Source organism: Scardinius erythrophthalmus (assembly GCF_964197995.2).
Source record: "Scardinius erythrophthalmus genome assembly, chromosome: 9".
Lineage (NCBI taxonomy): Eukaryota > Metazoa > Chordata > Actinopteri > Cypriniformes > Leuciscidae > Scardinius > Scardinius erythrophthalmus.
The window spans coordinates 28742933-28755263 of NC_138229.1; the positions used below are offsets into that span (position 1 = coordinate 28742933).

General features: G+C 35.1%; 1 protein-coding gene across 1 annotated transcript; it reads left to right on the forward strand.

Annotated features, from left to right (window-relative positions):
* Positions 1-8728: 8728 nt before the first annotated feature.
* On the forward strand, positions 8729-10424 carry insl5b (insulin-like 5b; the record flags this gene model as incomplete). The annotated part of the gene is made up of 2 exons (XM_081374634.1): positions 8729-8894; positions 10294-10424. 2 exons carry the CDS (start codon positions 8729-8731, stop codon positions 10422-10424), a joined length of 297 nt encoding a protein of 98 aa, XP_081230760.1.
* Positions 10425-12331: the final 1907 nt, after the last annotated feature.

Below are 12331 nucleotides of genomic sequence, written 5' to 3' on the forward strand. Positions count from 1 at the left end.
AAGAGTAGTTTTTGAAAGGAAAACATAGTTTTTGGTCACAATGCACTCTTGTTTCCTCATTATTATGAATGGTTCATTATTATGAATTTCTAAAGCACCACTATTGCTATTGCTCATTCTTAGGGATTTTCAAAAAATCCCTAAGTATTAAACTTTGGCATTTAAATCATCCTGTACTGTTTTTGCTACAGGCATGAATCATACGTCAAATCATGTGGCTTATTGGGGAGAAGTGTGAGATTCAGAAGTCTATGATGCAGCTTTGTAAAATCAGAGCAGAAGAAAAAAAAAATAAGAAAAAGATTAAACTGATTTCAACCCCTTTCTATGATTCTCTTGTTTCAACACCTGATCTGATTACTAAACTTTCTCCTCTATCCAATGTTGGACTATTACCTCTCCTCACACTGCCGTGACGTTTCTCCACTATAGCCTATGCATTTTAATGAAGCAGAACCAATGTAGCTTAGCAAAGATTTAAAATTATTTTCCAAATACAAAAAAGTTCGGGGTTGGTAAGATTTTTTCAAATGTTTTTTTAAAGAAGTTTCTTAATACAGCAAATTTTGTCAAATATTTTTTCTCAATGTAATTTAATATATTTTAAAATGTAATGTATTCCTTTAATGGTAAAGCTGAATTTTCAGCTTATTTGGAGTATATTTGGAGACAAGAATAAGCCAGTGAGCATAAGATCCCATTCCCAGTTGACTGATGGTTGTCCATGCAACTGTGCCTTATGAGTCTCTCTGTTTCTGCTGTTTGATTTTTAAAAGACCCTTGACTTGCTGATAGCCAAGTCATTTCACAACAAATAACGAACACTGACAACAACAAAATCAAATAATCCTATAACGACATAATTGATTCATGCTGCAAATGCATGCTGGGAGCTTGTAAACATGTCAGCAGCAGTTTGTTCAGACGACTAGGGGGATTATTGTGTGTGTTTTAGGGCTTGCACAGACTAGTCGAGTAGTCGACAGATCGACTACTTCAACCACTATTCGACGCTGTCGGAAACAATCGACTACTCGAGCACCCATTAACCATAAATGAATTCAAAATGGCGAACGTCACCAACAGACACCACACATCAGATGTGTGAAAGTATTTCATCAAGGATGACAAAAATATCGTAATTTGCCAACTCTGTAAGGAGCTGTTCACATATCGCGTCTAAAAACGCTCTCCTTCTTTCCACAAGTGCTTGCGCTCCCATGGCGTCTGTCGTTGCTGTGCAACCATGAACTGTGCTGACGAGGAAATATCAGCAAAGGATTAATGATTTCTAGCCCTTGCATTAGCTTTACCACTAGATATATTTATGGAGATGAGAAATAAAAACCCGCCCTGTACAGCTACGATCAGCTGTTCGGCCGAGCTTTTGATGTTGTTACGGAAATGCAAGCTTATCGGTTGTTTTTTGTCTCATGACCTGCGCACCGCTTGCGGCATTCTGAAAGGTTGAGATGTTTTCATCTCGCCGCGGCATACGCGCCTGGAAAAACGAGCGCGCCTCGACAACGCGTGTCGCCTCCATTATGAGTGCGCTAGTCTCAGCCTCAGACGTCACGCCCACGGAACGTTGGCTAAACGTCTGATGCATACGGCACACTTTTCTGGAAACACTTCAGGAGTTTCGAAGTCGCGACCTGATTGGTTGAATTCTACAGGATGTCCGCGAGACGTGTGTGTCGCGTTCTTTAACGGTCCGTCTGGAAACAAATGCCGTGACGCCTAAACCCCTCGTGGAAGAAGAAAGCCGTTGTGTTTACAACTGAGACAAATGAGCGCTTACCAGGATCAACTAAACGCTGGATTTTCAAAAGTATGTTAAGTTTGCGGCTCCATTGTTGCAGTAAAGTTGCACAACGTTCTTGAATGAATAATTTATTAAATGCACGTCGGTCTGTTATTGTAAAAACATCGACATTATATTGGCACGTCCCTAAACATGACGCGGAACAAAACGAACTGTGATTGGTTGCGTTATATGTCAGTTAAACGTCCTCTTGGCCAAGAAACGCTGCGATAGAGTCCAGACCTTCTGCCGTCAGTCTGAAGGTCTGGCTACGCGAGACTATGAGTGCGCCTGCCTACATTTGAAATATGTAATATTGACGCGATATGTGAACGGCCCCTAAAAGCGAACATTGCGTCTGAAATGAAAGGCAAAAACGGTTCTTTATTTGGCTTTACTCTGTGTTACATGAAAATTAAAATATGTATGTCATACTCATAATAATTATAATGTTTTAAGAGTTTACATATGTAATTGTTGCATTAGGCTATGAATGGGGCTAATAAAAATATATTGATAGTAGCCTAACTATATCATGCCTTTTAATACAGTCGCATGAACCACGAGTAGTCGAGTAACTCGAATAATGTTTTGATAAGAAATCGACAAGCAGAAATCAGTAGTCGTGCAACCCCACTGTGTTTTTATGTAGAGTAACATTTTCTATCTGTGACGCTGCAATTACATTTTTTTTTTTTACTGTTTATACACAATAATGATAGTTTGCCTCATATCAGTTTGTTTGCGCTTGAACCATCTCGATCGCAGACCCTGACCTCTGCATGGCTGATACAAAGATGAAATGAACTCTTAGGCAAAACAAATGGAAGACAGTGATCTTAAACCTCGAGCACATCCTAAACTTTAGACCAAGCTAAATATAGGCACACGCAAGCGAGTGTGTTTACTTGTATGCATTCTAAACAAACAAAACACAGTTATTAATATTTAATTTAGTTGATAATTGATAATTTCATTATTAAGTCATTGACAAACATTATATAACGACTTGGATACTGTACACCGTAAAAAAAATTTGTTTTTCGAAGTTTCCATTTCCATTTTTCCAAGTTTAATTCAATGTGTTGGCGTTTCTTTATAATTGTTTGTGAAACTTAGCAGTTCCTGAGTAAAAATATACACCAACTGTTTTTCAGAGTATGAACACACCAAGATAACAAATATAGCCTATGTTCTAAGAACGTTTTGCTAACTTTTCTTGGTTAAAAGAATTTTGCAAAATAATATTTTTGAAACTCTATTTTCTCATTTTGAAAGTATTATGGGAACGTTACTTTTAAATGTTTCCTGAACAATCTGGAAAAAAAGTAGCAATAACATTTAAAAAAAAAAACATTACACTAACATCCAAATGAAATGTTTCAGAAAACGTTCCATGAATGATGTATTTATACTATATTATATACTATATTTATAAATAACATTTTTGTTCTAATGTTTTGAAAACGTTATGAAAGACCAGATAACTTTGAACAAACAAAGAGAGAAGCTCAAAGGGGAAACGATGGGGGAAGCTCTGAGAAAGTTCTCTGTTAGCTGGGTGCATAAAAATAAATGAATCAATCACAGTTGCATGATATTCCTAACAATATGTACCTGCATTAAAGGTGCAGTAAGCAAATTCTGAGAAATGCTGTTGAAAGTGGATCTGACCTGAGCACCAGAACACACGTACAGCCAATCAGCAGTAAGGGGCATGTCCTCTCATGAGGGGGGAGGGGCCTGTGTTCCATAGTGTTTGTGCATTTGAGGGCGGAGCTATCAAGTTAGGGTAGATTTTTTGTTGATTATTTCAAATATCAACAGTGCTTCTCAGAAATCCTTACTGCACCTTTATGATCCTATAGGCATACTATAATGTGATAATGTTAGTTGGTAGGGTACAACAGGGCTAGGTTAGGGTTAGGACCATTTTTTTGGGTTAACTTTATTCTCACAAAAAATCAGCTCAGCACTTTTCTTAAAAAAAAGCTTTTGATGATGCACGTGGAAATTTGGCTTATCTTGACATCGCGGACAGCAATGCAAAGTTGATTCTGTGCTAATTTGATCTAAGATTTAAAGTCTTTTAAAATGTAGAAATGACAATCAATAATTTACATGATAATAAATAGCTGGCTAACTTTTTCATTTGTTGACATGGTTAGATTCAGACGTTAAATATAAGTGTGCGATAATCACCATATTTATAATGAAATCATCATATTTAAAAATATGATATTAATCATATCCTATAAAAAATATATGTATTTGTTACCACTGTGAAGCTTTATTCAGTTATTATGGGATGTCCTTCAATGCTTTCAGAATATAATAATTTTGTTTCTGTATTTTTAAAATGAACATATGTTAATGACAGTATAGCCTGTGTACTGAACAAAAATCAATTATTTTATTTATCGAAATAAACCGAAAATAGTGCAAACTTTGTGATTGTTTTGAACGAGTATTAACGTAGACATTTTTAAAAACATATTATTTTAGCTAAAGTATTTGTATCAATACTTTGTGTCTTTTGCCCCATGCTGGTGAGCCTTCTACCCCGTGTGTGGGGAAAAAGGCCCATCTTGCCACCTCATCCAAGTTTTTATAAAGCGATATCAACGTAAGGCATCTACAGCTCTTCAGCAGTGAACGCAAGTCTCTGAAGTGGTACATGGTGCACTTGTTGCTTCTGCAAGCGCACATTACTGCTATCTTTAGCTCTGACACTTCCATACTTAGAGTAAACAGCTTATCATTGGCAGGCCATGGCCATAGACCTGTTATACAGTATGTCACTACTTTCTCTTCCAGAAAGAAACCAGTGTAAGCTCATACAGATTATCTTCTTGAGGTTATTCAAAAATTCACATTATAGGCTACTTCTTTTATCTAAATAGTAATATGAAGTATTTAATTGTCCAATAGCCTACTGATCAAATGATTTAGGCTATCACAAAGCAGTTAAACTGACAAGGAAGGTGATTTGGTGATAAATATAGGCCAGCCTATCAGTGCTCTGATTTGTTGTTTTGTGTATGTGTTGTACAAAGCAATTAAGATCACATAGTTACAGGAAAACATGATGCAAAACTGGAGATTCCTCCCCTCAGGCATTACAAGTATGTTTGAATGGGCGAGGCAAGACACAGCAGGTTGAATACAGGATATTTTCAGAGGTTGAACGTTACAGTAAACCCCACCTTATGTGCAAAGGTGTCTGCCAAAACTGTCAGCTAAGTGAAGAGTGTGGCTTTCTAGGAATGCAGAGCGAACGTGTTGTTCAAAAACAAGGGCTCGACCTACAGACAGAGCGAACCTGTTTTCAATGCGCCCCCTGGTGGACAAACAAACATCTTCAATTATCTTATTATTAAATCAATAGTATTGATCAAGTTAAAGGCTACATCTAATATTGATAAACGCCAGTGTGTTTGAAAGGACAACATGCTTAATTTTTTCTTTCTTAATTGAAGAACAAGGCCCTTCGTTGAATCTGCCGTGATGGAATTTCAACTATTGGATCGCGTGAGCTTCTCGTGCAACCCTCATTCCTGTCAATCTCCTTTAAACGACAGTTCTGTTCGAAGTGTCTTTACATCGCAAATATCAAAAGGCATATGCTTTAAGGGTTCAAGAGGAGAAATGATTTGGACATTATACAGCGTAACAAAAAATAACAATTTGATTTGATTTGATTTAATTTAATTTAAAGTCAGCAGTAGCCTATTTATTATAATTTGTTTTGTGCGTGCACATGCACATCATCTTGATTTTTTAATCAAGTTGTTATTAACTGTACCATCGAGAGAGCTCTTCTCATAACCCCTGCGATGAACAAACTATGATTTATGCTTTTATTTGGTAGGCTACTTTCCTTTTTTACATAGGCCTATCTAAATGTTTTTGTTTTGCAATATACACAAGCTCTTTTTAAACTGATTTGTGTACACATCCTTTTAAACGTTAGTGATAACTAATACAATTGCAATTTTCAGTTCCACTTTCAACAGAGAGAGCAAAATAAACTACAAAGTTAAAATCATATATTACAAAAAATCCTGTTTTAATCATAGTTTTTCCTTTACATGATTAATGTGTTAAATATAGAAATATACAAGCAATAACAAGCATAGAATTCATGCTGGATATTTCAGCAGGGTAGCTTGTCAAGCTCTGAACTGCTAAGTAAAGTGCTGGTGTTCAATACCAGGATGACTATCATGTATTGGTTGAGATTTTACAACTTCATATGTCTATAAACATCAGAGATAAGATTTTATAGTTCTCTTTTGCTTCCATGCCCTGTGGGTCAACAACAAATACAACACCATAAAGAGAAAACATTACAGAGGCATTGCATTTGTTCATCCTCAAATAGCTCCAAAACTGTCTTAATTTCAATGACAGACTTCAAAGTTGATTGATAAAGGTGTTCCACAAGGTTCACCCGTAGGGCCTCTTATATTTTCTATTTTTATCAATGATTTACTGCAAATCTGTCCTGACTGTTTAATTCACTTTTATGCAGATGACACTGTAATATCCTCCTCCAGTTCTGACATTTCACAAATACAACACTCTCTACAAACGGACTTTAACTTTCCTCTGGAAAAGGAAAAAATCTTACAGAATGTTGTTTTGCACTCGACCTAATTCTTTGCCTTTATCTAAACTGGTCTATTAGTTTTCTTGATGGAACAGCTTTAACAAACGTCGAAGAATTGAAATATCTTGATACCCAGCTCTCTTTCAAACCTCATATTAACTCAATCTGCAACAAAATATATGGTCAATTGAAGTCACTTCATCACTCTGCTGATTGCTTCTCACAACAGGCTCGGAAAATAATTATTACTCATTTGATACTTCCAATACTTGATTATGCTGATGCTACATATGGGAACACCTCAGATTCAAATCTTCACACTATCTCTGTATTATACAGGGTGGGCCATTTATATGGATACACCGTAATAACATGGGAATGGTTGGTGATATTAAAGTCCTGTTTGTGGCACATTAGTATATGTGAGGGGGCAAACTCCTCAAGATGGGTGGTGACCATGGTGGCCATTTAGAAGTCGGCCATCTTGGATACAACTTTTGTTTTTTCAATAGGAAGAGGGCCATGTGACACATCAAACTTATTGGTAATGTCACAAGAAAAACAATGGTGTGCTTGGTTTCAACGTAACTTTATTCGTTCATGAGTTATTTACAAGTTTCTGACCACTTATAAAATGTGTTCAATGTGCTGCCCATTGTGTTGGATTGTCAATGCAACCCTGTTCTCCCACTCTTCACACACTGATAGCAACACCGCAGGAGAAATGCCAGCACAGGCATCCAGTATCCGTAGTTTCAGGTGCTGCACATCTCGTATCTTCACACCATAGACAATTGCCTTCAGATGACCCCAAAGATAAAAGTCTAAGGGGGTCAGATCGGGAGACCTTGGGGGCCATTCAGTGTGTGAAGAGTGGGAGAACAGGGTTGCATTGACAATCCAACACAATGGGCAGCACATTGAACACATTTTATAAGTGGTCAGAAACTTGTAAATAACTCATGAACGAATAAAGTTACGTTGAAACCAAGCACACCATTGTTTTTCTTGTGACATTACCAATAAGTTTGATGTGTCACATGGCCCTCTTCCTATTGAAAAAACAAAAGTTGTATCCAAGATGGCCGACTTCTAAATGGCCACCATGGTCACCACCCATCTTGAGGAGTTTGCCCCCTCACATATACTAATGTGCCACAAACAGGACTTTAATATCACCAACCATTCCCATGTTATTACGGTGTATCCATATAAATGGCCCACCCTGTATAATAGTCTTTGTAGATTTGTGCTCAGATGTCCTTATAGAACTCACCACTGTCAAATGCAGAAACTAATGTAGAAGGCAATTCCATTGGTCACTACTTATTTTTAAGTGTATTCATTTCAATTTTCCTTGTCTTTGATTATGGTATGGGCCAAAAGGGAAGGAACTAGGTTTGTGGGAGCATTGTTAGAGTGTGCATGTGTATGAATGTGAATGTCAATGTGTCTAAATGTTTGTTTTAGTCCTGTGTTGTATTTACTTTAATTATGATTTTCTATTATGATGTTGGTTTCTTTGTACTGTGTAAGGACCCCCTCGAAAACGAGATGGTTCATCTCAAGGGGCTATCTTTGAAAATAAAGAATAAAGTTAAACTCTAACATCCGCTTGTTCAAATGGACAATGTAAAAAAAAAAAAAAAAATGAATTGACAGTTACATAAAACAAAAATTAGGTTGGCTGTATCTTATGACGACTCGTATGACGTTTCCTTTAGGAATGACTTCAATCTAAATGTGAAAGCCTGTGCCAAATACTACAGGATGGTATTTGATCCAGTAAACAGTGATGTTGTGTGGAAGCACTTGGCAACAAAGTGTTTACCAGCCAGAAATAAATCGACGCATTATGGTGCTCAGCCTTTTAGGTCAAATTAACAAGGTTTAGGAGGAAGTAAGTGCTGTCATTATCCTGGTGTCGCACCATAATGCTGGTGTGACACATGCTCAGATTTGCCATATTCAGTTTTATGGGCATGGATCTCTAAAACGTCATTAAAGAGCACTTTGCTGTAGCAAATAAAACAAAGACCTCACGCCACTTTGTTAAATTAGCTGTATTTTGATACACCATTTGCACATCATCTATTTATTTAAAACCAACAAACCCATTTTGTCAAATGGAAGTCTGCTTTCTGGGTCATTTTGCCTCATTTTAAAGGTCACGGAAAAGAAGTGCGTCAATAACACATAAATCATGCTTTGCATAGTATATAAATGAAGACGCTCTGAAGTCAGAAAACACAAGCTAACAAAAGACATCTATAAACTCAGCGGAAGAGCCAGATTTGACACTATTTCCAGCCATGAAGGTCGTGCTGCTGGCTGTGCTGTTGGTGTTTGCTGCTTGGGCAGATTCGGCCCAGGCCCAGAAAGCTCTGAGACTCTGTGGCCGGGAGTTTTTTCGGGCGGTCGTCTACACGTGTGGGGGTTCTAGATGGAGGCGGGTCCAGTCTGAGGACCCCGTAAATGGTCAGTATAGATTTTGGCGTTGCTTAGCAGTCATTATCCCAGTGTAAATGTTGTTGATTATTACTATAACACTAACAACTAAAATGTATTCTATGTTTAAATTATAATATAATATAATATAATATAATATAATATAATATAATATAATATAATATAATATAATATAATATAATATAATATAATATAATTAATATAATATACTGAACTGCAAAAATGAAGAACTGGATATTTTATAAAGATTATAATTTTATTGTAAAAATAATATACAATTATTTTTATTTATTTATAATTTATATAAATAAATGTAAGTTCTAATAATAATAATAAAAAAATATATAAAATGTATTAAATGTTAAATTAGTGTGCCTTTTATATATAATATAATATAATATTGTATAATATAATAAATATAATATAATCTATTTAACTGCAAAAATGAAGAAAATAATTTAATTTTATATAATAATAATAATAATCAAAATATAATAATTTTTAAAAATAATTTATATAAATAAATGTAAATTATAAAATGTATTATACATTAAAATTAGTATATATAATTTGATATAATTAATATAATATAATAATAAAAAATATAAGATAATAAACAATGTAATCTATTGAACTGCAAAAATGAAGAACTGGATATTTTATAAAGATTATAATTTTTTATATTCAAAATATACATTCTGTATTTTTAATTTATGTACATAAATGTAAATTTCATAAAATTGATTATGTTAAAATTAGTGTGCCTTTTATAATATAATATAATATAATATAATATAATATAATGTAATGTAATGTACTGAGCTGCAAAATTGAAGAATAGGTTATTTTAAGATTTTGTTCTATAATGATATAATCAATATAAAAAAATTGAATTTATTTTAATTAAATTTTAATTTACTTATTTTATAAAAATATTTTATTTTATATTTTTATTAAAATTCATTCATTTGATAATTAAAAATGATTAAATTAGTTAAGGAATCGATGATAAATGACGTGGAATGGAATTTACTTACAATTGCTAAGCAGTTCAGTAACTTTGCATCCTCATGTAAATGTGGTTTTCACCTTTAGGAACTCACAAGACCACTGAAATATGCAATTATGCCAGTCATTAAAAGCATAATTATAAAATCAAAATCCAGTCAAATTAAAGCATAATTATAAACCTTGGCTGAATTTGGGAACGGCATACTCTTTCTACCATATAAAGACATTGCAGAAATAGTAGGACTGTAGGAGTTGTATGCTAGAACTGTTTTTCCTGAATTCAGCTCTTGAGCGCCACCTGCTGCTGTATGTAGCCTATGACTTTTGTGTTTAACTCATTCAGCAACTGTGGAGGTAAGCAACATCATTTACATCACATGACTATGGTTTTCCACAGGTTCTGAAATGGAGAGTGATACGGAGACCTCTGCAGAAATGGATCGAGTAAGAAGAGACACATTCGAAACACTGCCCTCCACGTGCTGCACTGTGGGCTGTAGAAAAAGTGATCTTGTTCGCATGTGCTGAGAAACACAAGAGACTTCATCATCCTCTCTCTGCAAAATGCTTTTAGATATTTTTCTGAGGACTTGAATTACATAAAAAAACCTCTCAAAAAGTGAAAATGGTTTTAAAATTAACATTTCAGAAACGTTCAGATGTAGTTTTCCATGAAATTCTTCAAAGGCAAAAAATTATTTTGAAGTATTAGTTGAAGTATATTAGTTTTCAAGAGTCAGATTGTACTGAAATATAGGCCTATATTGGATTTTGTGTGAGTACATTCATATAACTAGCAAGCTACGTGCCCCAAAACTTTGATATCATGATACTTTTTGTGTTTAAAATGGTTATGACACTAAACTAATGTTTTTAAAAATTGCTGTTAAAAAAGGTTAAAATCTAGAAGCAAGGACGAATTCTAGATTAGGATTTATTTTTTATTAATGTATACCCAATGTTGTATTTTATGCAACATATCCAAGGAGATACTGTAAAATGAATAATAAAAGCATTTTGAACAAAAAAAGAAAATATGTATATGGTTGATTTGAGTGCTAATTTGTTGGTAAATAGCAATAAATATATTTTCAGGAATTTTATTATATTCCTGCCACTCAAACTTGAGGATGACAATAGACTCTTTTGTAGCCTATTTGTATGGATCCAAAAGTTGTCCAATACATTATCTCTTATGAGCAGAGATCAATAACAGCGGATTCAAGAAAGTGAATAAAAAGATTTACATAACAGATTAATCTAAATACAAGTCGGTTTGGTGTAACATCTTTTGGTCTCTCCTTCTAATAGAGTTCAAGTGTCGCATTCTGGAAGTTACAATCCGAATTTCACTTTCTCCATAGATTAGATTTAGAAATAGATTTAACAGTCTCCTCTATCAAGAAAGACCAACCATTATCTCTGAGGTAGTTAGGGGGACCCATTATGCCTGTTTTCACAAGATGTAATCTCAGTTGTCTCAGGTGTCCACAGAATGTGTCTGTGAAGTTTCAGCTCAAAATATCCAACAGATCATTTATTATACCATGTTGTAAATGCTATTTAATGACATTTTGAGTGGAAGGAAAAACATGCTGTTTTTGTGCATGTGTCTTTAAATGCAAATGAGCTGCTGCTCCCCGCTTTCCAGAAGAGGCGGAGCCTGTACAGCTCATGCCTCAGCTACTCTGACAAAAACTAAAACATTTGTTTAGTTTTGATAATCATCTCTATCGTGTTCACGCTCATGTGACATTGCAGTCCTTTCTTTATCATGAAAGTTTATATCTGCATGCTTTTAAAGCCATATCGGTCTAAAGTTCTGATGTATTGTTTTCTGAGTGCACACATCCGAATCACATGCACAGAGAGCTGGATGTCAGACGGCACGTCCCTTGAGTATTAAACTAAGTTTTCTTTCAAGTCTTATTGAGCTTAAACTGTAAAATACACACAAGGTTATGTCAAAAACACACAAAGTTGACATAAACACAGTCGGTTATATCTGTGAACTGTGGCGGGAGGAGCAAACGACAGACACAGTGGGAGTGGTGTCAGGCCTCGGAGAGGCATTTATTAACATAAACATAAAATGTCAAAAAATGGGGAAAAAGGGGTTATCGGATGCAAAATTCACTTTTGTATGGTGTTTGCATATAAATGTGTCTTTGCAGTGTGTGGACACATTCACCTTACAATGAAAAAAATCTATTCACTCCTTTTTTTAATCCTCAAAAAGCCTAAACACTCTCAATAATCAAGCCGTTTGGATTTTCTGAGCAATACGATGTCATATTGCTCATGCTTCGCCCACGACTGCTGACGGACTGTCCTGAATTAGCATATTTACGCCCTCAGCCATTTGTATACTGTCCACCAAGGCGGCAGTTTATGTGTCTTGACATGCACCATGGAAGAGAGGGGTGGGGTGAGCA